General features: G+C 40.5%; 1 protein-coding gene across 2 annotated transcripts in view; it reads right to left on the reverse strand.

Moving 5' to 3' along the window:
* BCHE (butyrylcholinesterase) overlaps positions 1–23,470 on the reverse strand; it is a 49,610-nt gene that overhangs the window by 24,646 nt on the left and 1,494 nt on the right. For both annotated transcript variants that reach the window (XM_045029321.1, XM_045029320.1), the window contains exon 2: positions 19,468–20,992. In XM_045029321.1, the coding sequence (XP_044885256.1) occupies positions 19,468–20,990 (1,523 nt within the window). In that variant the 5' untranslated portion in view covers positions 20,991–20,992. The remainder of the gene's footprint in view (positions 1–19,467; positions 20,993–23,470) is intronic.

Genomic DNA, 23,470 nt, shown 5'->3' on the forward strand with positions numbered 1-23,470 from the left:
TCATTCTGGCTAATAGCCATTGATGGACCTCTCCTCCATGAACTTATCTAGTTCTTTTTTGAACCCTGTTACAGTCTTGGCCTTCACAACATCCTCTTGCAAAGAGTTCCATGGGTTAACTATGTATTGCTTGAATAAATACTTCCTTTTGTTTGTTTTAAACTTGATGCCTATTAATTTCATTTGGTGACCCCTAGTTCTTGTGTTATGAGGAGGAGTAAATAATACTTCATTATTTACTTTTCTCCACACCAGTCATGATTTTATAGACCTCTATCATATCCCCCCTTACTCGTCTCTTTTCCAAGCTGGGAAGTCCCAGTCTTATTAATCTCTCCTCATATGGAAGCTTTTACTCAAATGCTTTCAGCACTGCTAGTAGCACATAGTAAAATAGATTTCCATAGCTTCTACACATAGCTATTTGGATTTGTTCATGTGTTTACGTGTGTATGTAATAAAATAGTCAGAAACTTCTCCATTCATATGTTGAACATGGGCAAAATATACACGTATTCCTCTTTAATAGGCTCATATGCTGAAACACTGCCCAACTCCTTATCTCTTCATCTGTGCCCTGAATCAGTCACTATCACATTTCTTACCATTCCATGAAACTGGGTGGGTAATTGTTCAAGGCTTCTATGGTGCTATAATAATAATAATAAACAGTGACCATGCTAGCCCTAGATTCCAATTTGACCCTGATCTTTAAACAGTTTCTTTAAGGGAGGAGGTAGCCTGTTGTTCAGTGGGTCCTATTCTGCTGTGTGGTACCATGACAATGGGAAGCAAGAATGACTTCCGCCTCTCTTACATTCCCTATAGTTGATTTTACAAAGGCTGTAAGAACTATGAAAGTGGCTGGAATCTGTAGCAATGTTTGCTCTGTTTAGGCTCAGCAGCGAGTAAGAGTTGATAAACAAATGCTGCACCCCAGGGGCAAGTTGTGGGAAGAAAAATTATTGTACGGCTCTTGAATTAATATAGCTTATTTCCCATCTCAAGTAAGATCCCACTCTCTTCCATCCCACTTTTTCACAAAGAGGGACTGCCCTTTAGACAAGATCCAGGTAGGTTGAGCAAGAGGATGAGGGATCTTTCACCCCTGCTCAGCCACGGACAAGGGCACAATCTAGCCTATTGATTTCAGTGGGAATATTAATGGGGTAGTGAACTACTCAGTGAGAGTAAGGACAACAGACTCTGTCTCTTTAGGAATAAAGAGACACAAAGAGCCAGACTTTAACACCTAGTCACTCTGTGGGAGTAGTTCCATTAATTTCAGTGTAGTCAGAGACTACTTGATGAGAGTAGGGGTGGCAGAGTCCTGAAGTTTGAAGAAGGAATTAAAGACCATGGGATTGGGACCCCCAGCAATATTTCTTAACACTCAATTGTAGGCTAATGATTAAGTCACGTTGCTGAGAGTTAACCATGCTGAGAGTCGAGCAAACTAGACAAAATATCTTTAATATCTTGACTAGGCTTTTGGGCAAGATGGATGAACAGTACATTTTATGGTCTGGAAGAGATGGTTTTGCTGTTTTCTCTCTCTTCCATTTGGACAGAAGGGCACTCTTAATTAGCTGGAGAGCTGAAGAGGAGCACCAGGCATGTTTATGCTGTTCCAGCCCTTCAAAATGTAACTAGCTGTGTGAGGCACTAGATCATTTCAGAGAGTGGCAGGAAGTGTTTGTTGCATTAGTCAGGCAAATGTATCCAGATGTCTCACATAATTTCTAAAGGCCATGATGCATGATATTTATACCTATTTTCACTTTCTAGTCACAACACAACAACTACTAGGCTAATAACAATTCTGGGCTGTGGTTTGAGTCCCAGAGGGACTACAAACCTGTGACAGCACACATTTGCCTCATGTAAATAGCATAACACTTCCAAAGGTTTTTCTTAGACTGGAGGATGACGCTGGGAGCTAAACTGATATTTACCTGCCCAATCTTACTGAAAGGAGTTGCAGATTTGGTGTTAAACCTTGGTTCAATCTCTGCAAAGCCTGATGAAACAATTTGGCCTATCTCCTGTTTTCCTCAAACCCAGCTATCAGTTTCACACTATTCCTTGTCAAGTAGGAACTGGGGAGCACCACGAATTTGATAGCTCAAACCCCCTCAGATTAAGGAGCAATACTACTCAGTGTCAGAAAAAAAAATAGTTCTGGAAACTCTGCTTCATGGCAGCATAGAATGCTGAAGAATACTTCAAATGTTTGGGAAAATAAACACAAAAATATCCCCAGAAGCTCTAATTATTGTGTAAACTTTTCATTCAAGAAGAGGGGTCTGCAGGAATGTGAAAAGCTTTCACTGCATGAATAAATAGATTACATTTGATGCCAATATCACTGCCAATTGGGGCCACCTATGTGTGATTCAGTATAATGAGTTGACTCTCCAGATTTTTAAAATTCAGACAGCTATTCAGCACATTTTCCCAAGTCAACTAATCATTTACCTTCTAATAAAATGATCTGATGGGCTCACTGGGTAAATTCTTTCTACTGTGCCAAAATATTTTATATTAAAATGCCCTCTTCCGTCTCTCTGTTATTTCAGTAACTCTGAGAGAAAAGACAAGATGACAGAAGCATTTTGCTACCCAGTCTATTATCCAAAGTTTGTGAATGTGCCATTTAGAATAACAAGACTGTGGGAAGCACCACTCCTGAATAATAAAATGGTAATGTGACACACTATCACTTCACAAATACATAGACTACCTTTGATGTCAATATCATTACCAACTGGGGCTACCAGTATGTGAGCTGGCATAATGACTATATTCTCCAGATTTTTAAAATTAACACACTTCTTCAGAATATTCCCACATCAGCTAATCAAATGATCTGATGGGCTCTCTGTGCAAATGCATCATGCCTAATATTTTATTCAAAAATGGTCTCTTAGGGGCTTTGATTCTCACAACGCTAAAATAAAAGACAAGATAACAGAAGTATTTCACTATTCTGTCTCTTATCCAAAGATTATGGATGGTGCCATTTGGAATAATGAGACTATAGTAAGTACCAGTTTGAAAAGTGGTAACTCCATTGGTGGCATTATCACCATGTGGAATATTTAGTGTGGATGGGAAAAAATGCACTAATATTATTCTTAAAAATCCAGTTCTCTTGCACTCTTTCCCACCTTGGGCACCTTTCAAACAACAAGCCACAGTCTGACCCCAGGTTCCTATAGCACTAGGTACATGTATAATGCAGGTAGTTTTTAAATATATTAATGTACTTGTTTCATCTAATTTAATTTGATCTCTGTAAGAAGAGATTTCTGAAATTTTGCATTGTTCCTTAAATGGAAGATGACACAAAAAACCCAACCCTCTTAGGTCTTGATTCTGCAACCTTTACATTGAGTCTGACTTAGATGAATATTCACATTGAACTGAGTAGAAAAACCGTGTGAGTACTATGTAACTTGAGTAAAGGTTGCAGAATGTGACCCTCAGTTACTTTCTATGGAAGTTTTTTATTGTTGTCCTCAGTCTTCTCCCCCTCCCCCCAATAGAGTTTGTAATCTAATGACCAGGAAGGGGCTCAATTGCCTATCGTAAGAAAACTGCAGTATAACTGAGAGAGGAATATCAAAAGCAAACATTATTTCTTCCGCTGATCCCTGGAGCAATCTGTGTGATCCAGCTGGCTCTTATTTTAACTCCCAGAAACTAGAGAAGGACCTGACAGCTAGGCTTTCTATCACTTATACATGCTAAATAAGGCTCAGGATATTCCTTCCAGATTCTTACTTGATGACAACAGTGATGTGTATAAATGTCTGAAGCCATAAATTATTGTGGTATGCCGTATTCCACAGAAGTAACATTCTGCTGCTTCTCTTTTGGTCTGATTCTATTCTACTCTACAAAAGACTTAAAAAGTGCAACAAGCCACAAAAGTTGAGATGGTTCTTGTGGGTGAATTCCTTGGGTCTCATTTGTCAAGTTTTCTCACACATTAAATGTCCTCAAAACTGGTCTTCAAAATGTTGTGAGTAAAACAAATAAATAATGTATAGGGTCTAGGGAAGTCAGTGTGGGCTACCAGGTGCAAAACCCTCTTAATGGACAATGAATCACTTAAACGGCTTGAATCTTAGGGGTTATTTTGAATTAAACCAAACTCTGCTCTGTTTTTAGATGTGTATTGGTTTAGAAAAAGAGCCTTTCCTCCCAATATGATCCAGGCCTTCTTATTTCCCAGCTAGTAGAACCTTTCTTTTCATGATCTCCTAACACATTTTCATACCTCCCAATCCCTCTGTGCAACCCCTTACCACAGGCCCCTAACTTAGGGTCACTTTGTAGTGTCTTGGATAGGAAAGGCTTAGAACTGTGGAGGAGTAAAGAAAACCAAGACTGACATGAATGAATGAAATAATAATAATTAAAAAAATAGATGGGACATTTGAGGGTGTGGGGAGAGGAACTTTTGGGTATTTATGCAAATAGAATTTCCAAACATTTTTGAGGTTCGCTCACCACTCTTTTAACAGACACTGTTATTAACTTTTAACAGACACTGTTATTAATCCATAGTTCATAATTATGCTGAGGGGCTTCAATGTGAAGGACAGTTAACATAGACTGTCTAACACATACAAGAATAATCACGTGTATCTCAGACTGTACTTGTGAGTATCTGCAAGTAAAGAAGCAGACCATTTTTCATCCTGTATCATCTTCCCCTTAACCTAAATGGAGCTGATACAGTCCAGACCCGTTTACACGTCAATCCGCTTAACACGCGGTAGCACTATGCCTCCCAGTGCTACCTATTTAACAGGCGGTACAGGAACTTGCTATGTAGCACTACGGATTTGCTCACTAACTCACTGACATAGAAATCAACAGGAAGTGCAGAGTGGAAACGTGTTGCTACGTCTTTACCGCTGATGGGGGGCAAGGGACAGCAATGGTCCTTTGGCTGTGGCAGCACTTTAATATTGCTGCCCCTTCACCCCCCCCCCCATTGGTGGCCCTGCCAGTAGGGACACTACCAGCAGCACCGCCGACGGGGGAGGCAAAAAGGGCAGGGACATTAAAGCGCTGCGGCAGCAGTGCTTTAAGGACGGTCCTTTGCTGCGGCAGCGCTGGGCCACCGATAGAGTGGAGGCGCAGCAACGTTAAAGCGCTGCCGCGACAAAGGACCCTGCAGCATTTTAAAATCTCTGCCCCTTTTGCCTAAAGGGGCAAAGGGAGCAGCTGCCCTGGTGCCGGCTATTTAAAAGGGCCTGGGGCTCTGGATGCCGCTACCACAGCAGCGGTGTCCATAGCCCCGGGCCCTTTAAATCAGCACGGGAACCCTGGGCGGCGTTGACCAGGCGGCCTGGAAGGGCTGGCTGGGGGATGCTGACCCCTAGCCCTGCCCCTTCCACCCCAGGCCCCACCCCTTCCAGGGGCCAGAGCCGTCCCCACTCCGTACCGGTAAGTGTCCTGAGTTACTTTCACCCCTGTGTAGTAATAATAATCTTTTTATTAGATTACACATTTGAATTTATATTCTTGCAAAGCATCGTTAATGGATAGGTCTGCAGTATTTGGGATGCTGTGAATACGTATGTAATCCTAGATAACTATATATGTATATATAGAGATCTTTAAGATATTTCAGCATGGCGCGCTTAACCTGCAGTCTGTTAACACACGGTCGTGACGGCTTTACTCCTGACATCCGCACGTAAATGGGTCTGTACAGTACTGTTGTTTGAGATGTCATTTGAGGCCTGATCCAATTCCCTCTGAAGTCAAGGAGCATCTTAGAGGCTGATCCCAATCAGACTGCCCTTGACTTCAGTGAGTTTTGATCAGGCCCTTAATGCAGAAATGTATATAGCTGTATAGAAAACTCTCTTCTTCACTTGTAGATAGAATTTACAGTACTGGTATAACAACTTCTTTGTGGGTCTAGTCTCCACTTGCAGTGTGCATAAACTCTAGCCATGTTTATGAAATGTGCAGCCATCAATGAGCCTTTGTGTTTTGTAGACCTGAAAGCCCTTTCACGTGATGCCAATGGAAGATTTCAAGGGCTACCTTTCAAACATACTCTTTACACTCTCAGTTGCCACTAGAAATCAGATTAAACTATAAATCAGGATTACTTTGTAGAGGTCAAAGAGGTCTCTATGGGTATCCCCAGTGGGGCTCTGAAGCAGTTGCATAAGGGGAAATCATCTCCACAGGAGAGAAGTGAAAGAGGTCTGGCGGATACAATCTTTTACTCAGCCTTTCCTAATCTGGTTGAGATGTCGTGGTGACCTCACCTCTCCCTGTCATGGTCTGGAAGAAAAATTGACACTTGGGCATAGTCAAAAAGTACTTATCCTGGGACAAATTTAAGCAGCAGTCAGCAAAAGGGGAGAAAAAAGTATTAACTACTGTAGAAGTACTAAGAGTCTTTTAAATCCCCAGTGGCCTTGGTAAAATGTGTTGGTGCCATTGGTTGTGAGAGAAGAGTAACTCGGTACGCATATGCATATAATTACTAATCTGGCTATCTGCTGCTCCACCATTAGTGGAGTACATTCCCAGTCACTCGTAGGTTGTCAGATAAATGGTTTCAGTTCTTTCAGTGCTTTCCTGATCTCCAAGGACCAAACTTTAAAAAACAGCCTCTGTGCAGCAGATATGGCAAGATGTGATATCTGATATTTGGTTGTATACTAATTACCCTAATTATTACTCCTCGACTGGATACTGCATTCACAACTGAGTAAAATGGTTGAAATTGGTTGGTCCCCTGTGGCCTTGTCTACACTAGCATTTTTCTTGACATTTACCACTTTTGAAGTTCCACCAGTGGTAGGAATAGTGGGAGCGCTAGCATGGGGTTTAAATCAGGGACTTTACCTTAGGGCCAGTGCCAGTCCTCAAATCCTCCCAGCAGGCCAATGTCACTCATGCCACCAAGAACCCGCCCCCCCAAAAACTCCACCCCCCACCTGCCTAAGCCTTTGCGGTCTGGGGTAGAGGATTGGGGTGCAGGCTCTGGGAGGTAGTTTGGGTGGAGGAGAGAGCCTGGGGTGCAGGTTCTGTGATGGAGTTTGGGGTCTGGGGTGTGTGTGGGGAGGAGGTGCAGGCTCTGGGAGGGAGTTTGGGGGCTTGGGGTGTGTGGGGTTGGGGGGCAGGCTCTGGGAGGGAGTTTTGGGGAAGAAGTGTGTGGGGGGTGCAGGCTCTGGGAGGGAGTTTGGGGGGAGGTGGTTTGTGGGGACCGGGTGCAGGCTCTGGGAGGGATTTTGGGGGCTGGGAGTGGGGGGAGGGGCTGGAGGAGGGTGTGCGGGCTCTGGGAGGGATTTTGGGTGCTGGGAGTGGGGGGGTGCTGGAGGAGGGTGTGCGGGCTCTGGGAGGGAGTTTGGGGGTGTGAGGAGGTGTGTGGGAAAGGGAAAGGGAAGGGGATGCAGGCTCTGGGAGAGGGTTGGGGGTGCAACGCTTAACTGGGGTTCCAAGGCGGGGCAGGCCAGAGGGCCTCTACGCACTTCTGCCCCCAGGCACCGCCCCTGCAGCATCCCATTGGCCTCAGGGAGGGGCCGGCAGCCACTGGAGTGAGCAGGCGGACGCCACTCAGCTCCGCTGCACTGCTGGGGCTCCTGAGGGGGGAACACCCGGGGTTGGCAGGTGGGGCCAAGGGAGAGACCCGGCCCCAAAACTGCTGGAGCCCCGTGGGCCACATTGTTGGAACAGAGCTGATGGTTTCAGCCTTTCTCAAAGAAGAAACGCACACCTTGTCATGAATCCTTCACCTTCTGATCTAGAGCCAAATGGCATGGTCCACATTGGCTCATCAAGCCCTCATGTAGCTCTTTTTCTGCCATACAGATGACAGAAAAATGTAGTTGAGATCAAGGAGTTTGAACCAGATGCAAAATATGGCAGGAAGACAATGAAATAATTCACATCTGTTTAGGGATGTATGGGAAGACACATTGTTGGAGCCATGGAAGAGAAAGATGCCTTTAGCAGGAGAATAGGGAATCTTCTTCTGGCATATGGCTTCTGCTGACACAACCAATTAATTAGATATTGGGTAAGTGAAAGCAAGGGGGAGGGGCAAGTTTGTGAGGGCTAACCAGGGCCGGCTCCAGACCCCAGTGCGCCAAGTGCGTGCTTGGGGCGGCATGCCGCGGGGGGCGCTCTGCCTGTCTCCGGGAGGGCGGCAGGCGGCTCAGGTGGACCTCCCGCAGGTGTGCCTGCGGAGGGTCCGCTGGTCCCGTGTCTCCGGTGGACCTCCCTTAGGCATGCCTGCGGATGCTCCACCGGAGCCGCGGGACCAGCAGACCCTCCGCAGGCACATCTGTGGGAGGTCCACTGGAGCCGCGGGACCGGCGACCACCAGCGCGCCCCCCGCAGCGTGCCGCCGTGCTTGGGGTGGCGAAATTGCTAGAGCTGCCCCTGGGGCTAACAGAGGGAATGTGACATGAAGTGGCGGTCTCCTTTTCCCAGTCCAGATGCTACGAGAACTTAGAGAAGAATGGGTTGTTGTCATCTGTATACATCTTTAGCTTTCTTTGGTAAGGACAGCAGAAGTGATATACTATGAGTCTATTAATTTATGTATAATCCTTGTAATGTTCTAAAGTTTTCTATTATGTTTTGGCCTTGTAGACAATATCATGTTGTATCCACAATAATCTTTGAGGTACTGGGATTCCAGGAAGTTCATCCATAGGCTGCCACCTTACCAAATCACATCCATCACAGGCAGATTTATTAGGCTTTGGTAATCCAGACAACGATCAGAATATTTGAATAGCAGCCTCAGCCCCGAAAGAATCTTTTTGTTTTAAGCTACAGACAGCAGACCATGGAATTTTGAACTGCTGTGGTGTAACCATAGACAGTCTTCAAATGGTTCAGGCTGTGTCCGAGGGGCAAATGCTGAACAAACATGAGGGCTGAAGCATCTGGGAGAAAAGACTGTAAAAGCTTCTAATTTTATGCCTAAACTAAAATACAGTTTTGTGTGTGTGATCAACTGTGAGCATGAAATGACTGAATTTAGACATCAAATGACTGAATTTAGACATCAAACTTTCAGATTTGTGGGCCCAAAAAACAACTGCTCCCACAAATCATGCAGCTAGATTGCTAACTGCTACCATTTTCACCCTTAATTGACTGCACCTGTAGCTGACGGGAACAAAACTGCAGGCACAGAATTAGACACCAGATTGAGGCCTCTGTGACAATTTGGCCCTAGATTCATAGCTATCTCTCTATCATTCCTCATTGCCACTTCTCTGGCACAGATCACTCTCCATGGAAACCATTCTCCTGTGTTTGTCAGTGAATTGAAATGTGCAGGTTTCTGTTCCTCATGTTTCTCATCAGGATTTCAGTTAAAAATGCTAGGATTATCTAGAAAAAATAATAGCTTGCAAAAATTTTGAACTAAACTCACATGGCATTGTCCAGTCAGAAAAAAAATGGAAAGCAGAACATTGAACTTGAGCTGTATCTATGGCAGAAGACCAGTGTCTATAAAATGAGGATTTTACCCTTGATTAACACTGATTATAGGTAGAAGTTAACACTAAATAGCAACAGAATTTGGTTCTTCTCTAAAAATGCTGTTGTAAAAAGTTATGGTCTAGTGAAACTAAGTATTAATGTTGGACCCATGCTTTCTGCTCCCTGCTACATCTCCAAAAGTGTATGTGAAAAACTTAAGTGTGCACCATCTTAGACATGCACAGCTCTTAATATGGTCACAATTTGCACATGCACATAAATATGTATTTATGCAATTCCCATCCTTCACAAATGCAAAGAGAAGTCAATCATGTGGAAAAGCATGTCCCTCTGCCCCTGGGGCATCCTTTACTTTGGGGCAAGTGGGGCAGTCACCCCCCACCAACTTGGTTCCCCCTTTGACTTTTCATGGGTCTATACTTTTTCCACGTAGGCAAGATTAGTTTTGATGAATCCTGATGTCTTCCAAAGAGGTTCAGCATATTTACTATCTACTATCTACCTGTAAGTTTTATATAGCTCCCCTCATTTTGGTATCTGAACACCTGACAAACAATATTTTTTTATAATGTAGAGATGGGGAACAGCGGCACAGAGAGACAAAGTGATTTGCACAAGGTCACACAAAGAGCCCACCGCATAATCAGGAATGGAACCTGCATATCCTGAGTCTTAGTCCAATGCTTTAATCACAAGACCATCTTTTGCCTGTCTTCATTAGGGAGAGACTCTTCACTTACTGCAATGGGTTTTACATTTTGTTAGATGGGACCATCGTATATACAGCATTAAGTGGCACAATTCAAGACAAATCTTTATATTGTATTTTCAGTTGCTAGTCTGTTATTTCATTTGATTGTTCACTATGATGTTTACACAGTTTTTAAATGAAGCTCTGATTTGCCATTTGGAAGTGCAAGAACTTTTTCAGCAATGATTTGACCCACCTCTTGTCAAGAACAAAACTTCTATTTTCTGAGTCTGATTTTCTGTACATATGGGAAAAATGTTCACCTTTTATGTATGTTGACAATGATATTAAGCCAATCTAAATATTTTGCAACCCTGCCCCATTTGAAATAAAATGGCTAAACCAAATATTCCTGTTTTCAATTTTGAAATTCTATGACAGCTTGTCAATTTGCAAGCCAGAATCTCAGATGACTGCCAAATGTGTGTCTCCAGTTATTGGCTTCATGCACGATGTGCCATATGCAAATGTACCAAATAGCTAAACAGTGGTTCCCATTACTGCTTTTTAATATAACAATATGTGTGGACATCAGTACTGATGTTGAATGATGCCAAGGCATTTTAAAGACTCCTGAATAAAGTGGAATCAAGTGTTTATAATAAAAAATGTATTTGTTAGGTGTGGTCCATATTTTTGTTTATGAACTATCTGTGAAGAAAGCAGGATTTCCACAGATTTGTTTGTGGCTCTAAAATGAGTCACATGGAAAAAGAGAAAGTATTGCGGATGTTCCATAGCAAGGATGTGGGGAGAGGGGAGGAATAAATTAGATTTTCCTCTTTGTGCTTTAGTACCTAATAACCATATTTATAAGGGCTTTCTCCTCCCATTCTCTGTCTGGAATTATAAAATGGCTCAGTATGCCTCACATTGCCAGGGATGCTTCTCCCCTAAATCATGTTTCCCTCCAACCAAACTGGCTTCTGCCCTCTTGACTTGACCAAAGCCACCTGACTAAGGTGACTCGTGTCTTGCACTAGCTAAATAATAGGGGTGATTCTGTGTCCTTATTATCTTTAATCTGTCTGCTGCTAGCAACACCGCTGATCACTCTCCTCTTCCTGGTTCTTTTCCCTTTACACATTGATGATATTGTGCTCTCCTAGTTCTTGTCCTTCCTTGATGACTTAATGCGTCTTCTCTTCCGTCGTTGTCTCTTGGTATCACACAGGGTTCTTTCTTCTGTCTCCTCCTTGCTGAACAATCTCTCTTTAGATTGTCTCATTGACTCCAAGAGTTTCAACCATATTATGAAGATGGTTGAAATATTGCTCTCCTTTTCTGTCCAATCTCACATCTGCAGTCTGTCAGATAGCTCCTTCTGTATGTCCTTGTCTTTCCTTCTAACTCTTCTTCATTTCCTCTTTTCTCAGCCCAAATGGACAGCTATTCATTGCCCAGGCTTATAGAGTCTCATCTTTTAATCTTCACTCTCCTTTTGCTCCCACAATTTATATATAGATATAAATCTAATATTTCTTCTTGTATAATCTTGTCATAGTCTATCTTTTTGTCTCTCTTCCCATTATCAGAGTGGATGAATTTTTTTCCTAATGCCATGTTTTTCTGATAGAAAATGCTTTTTGTTGAAACTGAAATTTTCCAAGGAAATGTGTCAATTTTAATGAAATTTCCTTTTAAAACACATTGAAATTAAGCTTTTTTGATACGATTGAAATGAGCAACCATATGAACCGAAAGATCTTTCTTTATTAAAACAGGATCCATTCTGGTCATGGGTGGTTTAACTTATATCTTTCCCATTGCAGCTTCTTCATCTCCCTGTTTTGCCTCTGTGGAGCTCAAGAACAAATAGTATGCCATTTGGTTATGGACTGCTCTCTTTATCATCTTGATGGTGGATGGATGTGATTTATGTCTCTGGGTGCTGCTGCTGTGATGGAATGGCTGCATCACTTACCCAATATCTAATTAATTGTTTGTGTCAGCAGAAGCCATATGTCAGAAGAAGATTCCCTATTCTCCTGCTAAAGGCATCTTTCTCTTCCATGGCTCCAACAATGTGTCTTCCCATATATCCCTAAACAGATGTGAATTATTTCATTGTCTTCCTGCCATATTTTGCATCTGGTTCAAACTCCTTGATCTCAACTACATTTTTCTGTCATCTGTATGGCAGAAAAAGAGCTACATGAGGGCTTGATGAGCCAATGTGGACCATGCCATTTGGCTCTAGATCAGAAGGTGAAGGATTCATGACAAGGTGTGCGTTTCTTCTTTGAGAAAGGCTGAAACCATCAGCTCTGTTCCAACAATCTCTGGACTAAGTTGAAATATGCTTTGAATCCTGGGCCCAAGCACCCCTGAATTTTGAACAAATCCATACCTGAATCAGAGTTGTGGCTTGGGTCCATTCACATAGCTCTCTTTCTATGAATGTATGTAGCCCTCATTGCAGTAGTGTCTATAGCCCATGTTTAGTTTGTTTCCAGAAGCTAGTTTCCTACTCTGTGTCCAATGTGTTGGGAAGATAAAAAATGAGTTTCTAAATTTTCTATTTTCAACCATATATGTTCCTTTCTACACAACTAAGTCTTGGATCTTTAGTTCAGTCTGCTGTCTAGACTCAAGATGAGGTTTCTGTTTTTGTTCTCACTGTTCTGAAACTACTCCCTGTAAGTATAGTGTGATAAATTGGTAAGAAAAGCACTGATGTTTGTCATATGTCCACCATAGGAACATCAGGGGAAGACTATAATAACCAGATAAGATCCTTCAGAGCTTTAACAATCAAAGTCACACAGGTTCGCCTAAAACATAGGGGTGAATACTTCAAAGGCTTGTTTTTGTGGTTGTTTTTTGTTTTTAAAAGGCTGCAAAAGATTTGTTTAACCAATTGTGAAAACAGTGAGGCAAATTTTGCAAGTTTTTTTTTATAGGAGACATTTTTCACAAAGCCTTAAAATATTATATTTATATGTTCTACTACTTTCTTACTTGAGCTTTTGTCTTATCTGATTTGTCTGTCTCCTTGTCAATTTTCCTTCACTCGTGTCTAGAAAAATACACTGAATAAAGGAATGGAAAAGGCATAACCTAGCAACAACTGATTTGCAATGCCATACATTTTTCCCATGATAAATAAAGCCTCATCTTACTAGAAGGTAGCAGAGCATTCGGCTGACTATGATTGATAGTACTAGTTAGTGTCACTCATTTACTTCCAAAAGCTTTCTGAAGAGCAGCAAAAGTGATGAAGAAAAATGAAAGTAACAAATGTGTCAGTCATCATGGACCTCACTTAAAATAAAGCATACAGGGAAAACTTGCAGATAAAGCCCACCAAAAACTCAATCCACATTGACTAGGTCTTCATGTCTGAACATAGATAACTATACAGAGCCTGATATTCAACCTCTAGTGACTTGACTGGGTCTTCATCAAGCAAAACATGGCTGAATCCATTCTGCTGAGCTCTGCTAGGTGCAGGTCTGAAAGGGGTAGCCATTCAAGTCTCAGGCTGGGTGAGGCCTGGTTCAGACCTTGGATTTAAGGCTGCTCTAACCTAAGTCCAGCTGCAAATGGTCCCAGGTAACAATAGCAACTGAAAAACACGAGTCAGGCTAAGTGAAAGACTATTTAAAACAAACATAAAATAATTATGATTTTGTTCTGGAGCCACCATCTTCCCCCACCAGTTCTTTTCTTATGCTTTATTTTTTTACAAAGAAGAAACAAAACCTCTTTCTCTTCTCTAGCCAGGAGAGATTCTTTTTTAGGGAAACCAAAAATAATGTTGTCTCCTCCTTGTTCAAAGTTGTGGAGAAAGATGTTCCCTAAAATTAAGTTTATGAAACTAGAAATACTCTGAGTGAACTACAGCATTTGAAAAACATGGAAGAATCTGACCCAATGCTAAAAAGTTCCATCTCCAGTTCAGCCTATTAAAAGCTGAAATGACTAATGCAATAGCAAAAAGCTGCAGGTGACAGTGAATGTAAGTAGAAAATAGGTAAGGCTTTGACTTCCACTCACTGGAATCTTATTGACAGTTTAGTAATATTTACCTTTCTCTGCCCTTTAAAGAGCATTAGTTGTGAGTCTGGTGCTGATGACATATTGTTCAACAGAGGCCACTCCTAAGTATCTGCACTTTCTGCTTCAATAAAAAGAATTCAATTTGAAAGCAAAAAGGTTGCTGGAAAATACAACTGTTCACCTGTCAATAAACTTCAGATGAAAGAACATCAGTGATACAATAAAAGGCACATAGTTATTGAAAGATAAAAGCACTTGAGTCACATCATAAAGGCCAATAACTCTCTGGGTTTTCCAAGGAAACAAAAATGCTGAATATTAGAATCAGCCAATAGCATGAGATTTCCATTCCCTTGAGTCAAGCAGCACTGGAAAATACAGATCCCTGGGTCATTATTGAAAATTATGCACATCTGATGATCTTGATGCAATTTTCAATGGTGGAAAGTTCACAAAGATCTCACCCTATTGGACACCAATTGTTGCTCTTCTTGGCAGACTCATAAGAGAGACCATGGACTGAACTACTTTCTCACCCTGAGAGATGGCCTTTCAGATCAGGGTTGAGGCACACTGACATACAGTGTGAAGTCTGCACTACAGTTGCTCATATTGCATCTGTGGATAAATAGAGGAGTTCAGTCTCCAGGTCAGGCAATCCTGTACCACTCACAAGCATGAAAGGCAAAACTCGGTGCCTAAAGACCAGTACCTCAACCTATAATCTGCATTCTAAAATCAGGCCATTTCCTTAGAGTCCTAAATAGGAATTTTGGTGTGTAACTTTAGACATCCAATTTTGAATATTTTGGCAAAAATGTTCTAACTGCCTTGTTTCTGGCTCTTAATGTCTTACCATAGACTAAAGTACTGTTTTTTGCATCCTGATTAAAAAACAGAAAATCCTAATCCCCCAGAGTGTCTCCTGGCAAAGTGGCCAGTCATGACTGACACATTTATTTTTAGCGAGGTTGCCAGATCAAAGTGCCTACAGATATGGAAAACTGAAGCAACGGTCTTGTGTAAAATGTTCTTGGTCTTCATTGTTTTGGAAAACTTCAGGCCAGTTGACAGCCCTATTTTATTAGGCAAACAAAAGAATCAAGGATTTATATATCACTCGGGTGCATTTTGAAGGAATCATTTGTCTTTTTTATGATAACTTTTTTTTCTGGTTTTACATGACATCAGGTATTTCTTGAGAATGAAAGACGGCTCCTTTAGGGTCATTGAACCTGCCTGTTTCAAAATGAACATTCTTAATCCCAGCACTCATGTCTGGATGAAAAATATAGGGCCAGAGTGCAAGTTCAAAGAGAACCCATGAGGAACATGCAGTTACAAGCCATAGCACCGAAGGCTCAATGAAGTACTCTGTCCTTTCTGAGGTAAGCTGAGCCACCTCGAAATTACCTCTAAGTGTAAAGTCATGGAGACAAAAAATAAATAAAAATCTTTAAGCTTTTGCTTAGCTTTTCATATCTCTTTTTATATGCAAGTTTCTGTTTCCTCCCTCATGCTTTGGTATTAGTGCACATTAGAATATTAGGTCAAACGCCCTCAGTAATAACTGTGCTGTATAATCTTTCTGATTTTCATCTTTTTTCCTAGTTTTCTCCTCTGGTACTGCAAACATCAATGGCAAAGGCACTTTTGCCCCATATACTTACCCTTTTATTGCACCAGAATTTACTATGCATAATATTTCAAATGCAAGAAGTATTTGTATTTTTGTGAATCTGTAGTGCATAATCAGATGTGTCAGGAAGAGGGGAGGCATACTCTACTCCGGATATTTGATCAACTTGATCCACTTATTCTAAACTATGGGCAGTGTACATTGGTTAGATCCATGTTTTTGTTTATGAAGTGAGTGGCTTAGCAGAAAACATACCAATGTGATTGTTTTGCTGGGGATTCAAATTGCATAGATGTATTATCTACCATAAATAGTTATGTTTTCAATACTTGTGGTAGAAGCAGATAGTGAGTATTTTCTGTTTGCTGTGGAAACCACTTGAAATACTATCTGCCAGCTAATCTAATTATAGTCCAAATGATAATCAGACTAGATGACACAACTATTGGCTGACAGTCTTTCACAAACTTAAACTTGCACACATACACCTTACGCTGCCTAATTTTAGCTTGCACTGTGCCCTTATCTCTGTAACTTCATATTACCAAGCAGGTATTGAGAAACAGGAAACTATGTATTATACCTCTGAAACTATGCTAATACCAAACCACACATCTAAATATTGCTCTGCAAAATCTCTATGAGAAGAAAAGCTCATTTTTAAAACAAATAAATGTTTTGATTTAAATTGAAACGTCTACACTTTTAGATATAGTTGTGGTGGCTACAGCATTGTCATTATCTGCAATTTTCTGCAGGATAGGTTTGCAAAAGCTGCAGAATCTAGTGGAGATCCCTAATTCAGTGCAGTCTTAATTACTGTCAAAATGTCTGAACTTCACTGGTTTCAGAGTGCTATGGATATTGGATCCATCCTTAACCCTTAAGTAGAAAGGGTTACCAAGTTTTAGCTGACCTCACTATATAGGCTCCAGAGCAGCAATTTATTGCAAAAAATTAATGCATATATGATAGTAAAGCATCAAATGCATTCCTTTTCTAAAATGCATCCCAATATTAAAAAATTACTCAATGCAAGTACATTTTGTTGCCTAAAATGCATATATAGTTCTGCCATCAATGCTAATGAAAAGAGTTCTTAGATTAAAATAATTTTTCAGTAATATAAAATTTAGATTAAAATACTATTTATTTGAAGGGTTTATTTATCTGCAGTGTATGCTAGAATTCAGAGAGATGGCAAATATGTAGTATCTTAATTCCTTTTATAATGCTCATTAAGTACAGTCAAGAAAGCTTCCATAGAAGCCTGCTAAAGGAATAGATTGGCTAAGTGAATTATTTTCCATCAAGCCAAACAATTACACCTCTTAAAGGGAAAATCTGTTAAAGGAATGATGCATTTAAACAGATTGTTAGTTCCCCTCAATGTGTAATGTAAAATGAATACAAAAGTAGACCTATTAAATACATCTCACCAGATCAATTTTTGCCATTCTTATTGTTCATGAAATAATACTGCCCTCTTAAATACCTTATAAACGCATAATCAACTTAGAAGAATAATTTGGGTGAGAAATGTGAGGCAACAGTTTATGAACACGAATATGTTTCTAATTAAACAATATGTGCCTAACACTTTGCAGAGGACACAACAATTGGGGGAGTGGTAAATAAAGAAGAAGACAGTCAATGTAAAGTCATACATCTTGGAACAAAGAATGTAGGCCATGCTTACAGGAAGGGGGAACCAATCCTGGGAAGCAGTGACTCTGAAAAGGACATGGGGACATGGTGGATAATCAGCTAAACATGAGCTCCCAGTGTGATGCTATGGCCAAAGGGGTAATGTAATTCTTGACTATATAAACAAAGGATGTTGCTAAGTAGGAGAGAGTTCAGAGAAGAGCCATGAGCATGATTAAAGATTGGGAAAATATGCTATATTGTGAAAGACTCCAGGAGCACAGCCTGTTTAGTTTAAGAAAGAGAAGGTTAAGGAGATCACAGTCTATAGGTATTTAAATGGAGAACAGAAAATAGATAGTAAAAGGCTCTTCAATGTAATAGACAAAGGTAAACCAAGACCCAATGGCTGGAAATTGAAGCTAGACAAATTCAGACTAGAAATAAGGCACACATTTTTAGAAGTGAGACTAATTTACCAATGGAACAATTTACCAAGGATTGTGATGGATTCTCCATCACTGACCATTTTAAAACAAGATTGGATTATTTTTCTAAATTGTATGCTATAGTTCAAAGTGGAATTAATTTGTGGAAGTACTATAGCATCTGTTATGTAGGAGATTAGACTAGATGGTCACAATGGTCCACTCTGGGTTGTAAGCTATGAATGAAAAATGGTTAGGGTGTGATCCAAAGTTGAAGTCAGTGGGGATCTGTTAATTGACTTCAGTATGTTTTGATTCAGGGCATAAATAAGTTTAAGGAAATAGCCATCCCAGAAGCAAGTTACTGTGAGGATAAAAAATATAAATAAAGTGATTTCTTGTTACTGTGAGGATAAGTTAAATACTGAAATGTGCATTGCCATGGATACAGTTTTCTATTTACAATATGGATTTTTTTCCTAAGTAGATATGGGTAAAGTAACCAGAAGGCAGGGCTTCAATTCTCAACATACCATTTAGGCAATGGTTTTCAAACTTTTTAGGCTGCATACCCCTTTCAAATAATGTAGTCTACCATGTATACCCATCTGAGATAGGGTCATAATATACCTATGAAAACAGAAAAAAAGAAAGGTATGGAAGGCATAACATGATGCATTGTCTGCCATTACAGAATTTTTCTCGCATACCCCTGATGAGAGCTCACATACCTTTAGGGGTATACATATCCTAGATTGAAAACCACTGCACTAGACTAACATTAAGACTAACTCTGTACGGATCTACTAATGGCTATCTTTAGTGTAAATGTTTTCAAACCTAGAGGATATTTCTATGGTGCCTATAGAAGTCTTATGCAAATCCACTAATACAGATACTTTCCCCCACCATATGGGGACAATAGGTGTTATAGCCACTATTCCAGTCCATATGCTGGAACAGAAGCTGGGTAGACTGGTTGAGGGGGTTGGATTCCATCCCCCAAATCTCACTTAGTGCCTCACATAACATTTTGTTCTTTGGGTTTTGTGGTGAATTTCAATCTTAGAGTGAGTCACACTTAGGTCGACCAGAGTTTTGTCATTTACTTCAATAAGGTCAGGATTTAACCCATAGTGTGTATGAGGTGTATGTATTATGTTTTTGCAGCTTGAAATGCTTGCCTTCATTTGCAACAGCTGCTGCCATGAAAAAAAATGTTTTGTGGTTGCATTCATAAATGGGCAGCAGATGACTAACAACTTTGAAGGGTACACAATATTTTCTTAAACTCATATGATATCATCAGCTGCATTTCAACAGTTTATTTTACTGAGATGCTAATTTTATCAATAATAAAAGAGAAGTCCCAGCTAGCTGGACAATTAATCCTTCCTCATAGGCCTCACTAGCCTCCAGAACACAATCAATAAAATCATTATTTTTAGTTTGTGCATCTGACATAAAAATCAACCAGCAAAACTTAAACTTACCCTGTTTTCGCAAAACTTGCCCAGTATCTCAACATGGATCTACTCAAGATTTGTTCAGCTTTGGTGTAATTAACTCTTCTCTCTAGAGGCAATCCAAATACAAACTCAATCTCATAACCGTGCATTACTCCCATCCATTCTGGCCAAGCAAGTTTTGAGGACCGATGTTCAAAGAAGTAGAAGAATACATTATTTCCTAGTTGAGCAAAAAAATTTGTGAACTCCATTACAGGACATATGATATTGTAATCCCCAATAATGTCATCCATAGCATCACGATAATTGTTAGGGTTCTGCTCATCTTCCCAGTCTGTGTAGTGAAAAATGATTGATTCCACCCCAAGTTCACTTGCTTCTGGAAAAGACTCACTTAAACCTACTTGAAATTCTGTTTTATTGATCTGGCTATCATTATCTTTGCTGAAACCAGGTGCCCCATACACTAGAAAAGATGTCCCTTCATCTTTGTTAACTCCCACTAAGAGTTGGGTTTGTTTAAAGAGCCCATGATGGAGCAATGTTTGTGGCATTTCAGTGAGAAAATCACCATCAACTATGGGACAGAAATATGTTTTTAAAAGATAGTTGTGTGTTAGAACAGAAACTTCATTCTCGAGGATATCCTGGGGATCCTTGTTTTGGAGACAGAGAATTATGTCTGTATCATTGCTACCCGAGCAGCTGAGTAGTTTAGCTAAGGTCAAAGTTCTCTTCCTTGCCTCAGAATGTGTTAGTGTGGCCCAGGGGGCATTAGCAGCGCCACTTTGCATGATGGCTCTTGTGAAAAGAGGATGGCTTTCAGAAGAAAGGATATGGTAGCTAACAGAAGCAGACCCGGCACTCTCTCCAAATAAAGTCACACTTTTAGAATTGCCACCAAAGACAGCTATGTTCTCCTGGACCCACTGAAGTGCTAACCTTTGATCAAATAAACCTGCATTTCCTGGAGCTTCCTGGTTTCCCGGTAAAGCCAAGAATCCTAGTGCCCCTGTTCTGTAGTTCGCTGAAACTACAATGACTCTTTCAACACGTGCCAGAAATTTACCATCATAGACAGGTAAAGAGGATGTCCCTGATTGAAATCCACCCCCATAAATCCATACCATGACAGTTGCATTTTTGGGTTTTGGAGAAGGAACCCATACATTGAGGTATAAGCAGTCTTCACTAAGGTTAGTGTTTGGATTCCACATCTCTGACCCAGGGAATCCAGGGAAAGTTTTATCTATATTCTGATAACAAGAGTTTGCATGTTTTGTGGCATCCCAAATCTCTGTCCACTTGTTGCGGGGCTCTGGTTTTTTGAATCGTAGTCTACCAAGTGGTGGCTCGCCATAAGGAATTCCCAGAAAGGCCGTCACAGTTCCCCCAAGTACGGGCAAGTGAATCCCTCTTACTTTTCCTTTCTTAGTAGTAACTATAATGTCGTCTTCAGGTAGCACCTTCCTTACAAACATATACAGTAGAAGAAACCACATCAGAAATCTTGTGCAGACACTTGTTCCATTGCTGCATGTCATCATTCCTGAAATAAAATAAAAATTAAGTTTAGGAGCCTGCATTTTAATGTATCAGTACAAGGGCCAAAACTTGTTGCATGCAGAAGGAATGTGAAAGGCCCCAAAGGCACTGAAACTGAGGTGGTTCTGCTGCACGGAGCAGCAGAGCAGATTTTAGCCATCGCTTGTTCTTGGCTACACTTGTTGCTGAATCATATTCAGTAACGATCTCACTTTACCCAATTCTGACATGATTTTCTAGCAATGGGTAAATTTTATAGTCTAGAGTCAGACAATGCTTTTGGATCATAATTCTGCTTTCTCTCCTCACATTGGCATGGATGTCCCTAAATACAGAGGGGACAGGCATGGATAGGATCCACAGGGACTTTGCTGCCCCTAAATATCACAGAGTAGTGCTCCACAACGGTTCTGTCCACCACAACATGGAAGGAGGTGGGAGGTTGAGGGCTAGGTAGGGGTGGGCCAAAGAGAGGAAAGTATATGGCCAGCGAGTTTGTGACTATGTGAACCATTAATCATATGCCCAATGCAGCAGGTGCCTTGTATGGCATCACAGTAAAAGTCACCAGAAGTAGCCATACGTAGGTTGCTTTGCTAAGGAGTTTCTGTTTTCCTCCCACACACAATCACTGAACAAACAGTATTTCATCTGGTTTAGCACACAAAAATATGCCCATCAGGCCTTTTCATAATATTTACTTTTGTTAGTTGGTGCCCTGATCATTCCACTTTGGAGGCTAATACATGAGAAGAACATCATGCAAAACATAATGCATGATTAGAAATTATTCTGTCGGTGGTTACTTTTGTAATTCATACTATCCCGTAAATACAGAGAGCTAGTAACAATGTGCACAATCTTAAGGATATCAAGGAAACTTCTACTAGAACTATGGGACAAAATTCAGGCCATGTACCAATTTCTTTACAAATAAACAGACACATTATTGACCCCGAAAAAGCAGCTCCTCTGTCATTTGAATTAGAGCTTTCTCCATGTTTGGAGGTGTTCAGATCTCTATTTTTGTTTCAGGGATGACATGAAACTGTAGATATTGAACCATGTATTTATGATACAGAACCCAAGTGGGTTGAAATGCAATAGCAAAACATCAAAATAACTTCATTATAAACCCAACAGTACTCTCTGGGAATTGGAGGTGCTTTTCATAAGTCTGTACTTCAACTGATATGTATGTCTGTAATACTCTATAACTTCAGTTCTTGTATGTGATCACACACATAGTTATGCCAAAATCATGAACAAATAAATGTGTTATAGACATTGTTTGCATAACAGCAGCAATGAATCCTGTGGCACCTTATAGACTAACAGACGTTTTGCAGCACGAGCTTTCGCGGGTGAATACCCACTTCGTCGGATGCAAGTCTATAAGGTGCCACAGGATTCTTTGCTGCTTTTACAGATCCAGACTAACACGGCTACCCCTCTGATACTTTGCCATAACAATTAGTGTTATAGTTATTGCTTAGATTGTACATTTATTTGGGCAGGGACTATATTTTTTCTTTATTTTTGCAGTGCTTGGTACAGTCCTTGATTGGGGCCTCTAGGTGCTGGTAATTCTAGGAATTTAGACCCTGATTAGGTAAAGTACTTAATCACGTGCTTAAGTTAATGCATGTGAGTAGTCCCACTGATCTTAGTCTTTTAAGGTTGGACTTATTAACTCTGTTCTAAAAACATTCTCTTCCTCTCAAAAGCCAAATGTCAAAAAAAGAAGAAAACTCTCATTTGGCCCAATCCTACAGTCTGTTTCAGTGAAAATATTCAACAAAGCTTCTCTTCTGTTCTTCCTACCCTCTCCTCCTCCTCCTACTGTCCTGTTCTGCCTAGTGTATTCAGCATGGCCACTTTAAATAGTTCATTCTTTGTTAATGAGCAGCACTTCTCTCCTTAGAAGGACTGAGGCCAATTTCTGTGGAAAGTACAGTTAATTTGTTTGTTTATTGTTGGAAAGTTGAGGGAGAATAGAAAAAATGGGGAAGTTTCTGGTTAAAGTGATTCCTAAATATGAGAGAGAATCAAAGTAACTCAGAGAGATAAATTATCACAGACAATATTTCGAACTTTTGTTAAAAGCATGAGAAAATAAAAATCTATAGTACACAGATGATCTATTGTGGAAAAAGATGTAAAGCAATAGAATCTTTTATGTAAATGCTTCTCAGTATGATTCATAAAGATAAAAGGGCTAAAGAGCTGTATCTAACAATAACCAAACCTTAAGATTTACTTACCTAGAATCCTGCAAACACATCCTTGATAAACTTTACTGGAGTGGGCAACCTCAAATCAATAGAATTACTCCAAGTGTTTGCAGAATCAGGGATTTAGTGCACCAAGCTGCAGTCCTTAGGCAAAATGAAATCACTTATTGCTTTGTACATCAGTTTACCCACCCATTAAAGAGATACAGTGAGAGTTCCTATCTTTGTAAAGCACTTTAAAGAGCTAT

The sequence above is a fragment of the Mauremys mutica genome, chromosome 9 (genome assembly GCF_020497125.1).
Source record: "Mauremys mutica isolate MM-2020 ecotype Southern chromosome 9, ASM2049712v1, whole genome shotgun sequence".
NCBI lineage: Eukaryota > Metazoa > Chordata > Testudines > Geoemydidae > Mauremys > Mauremys mutica.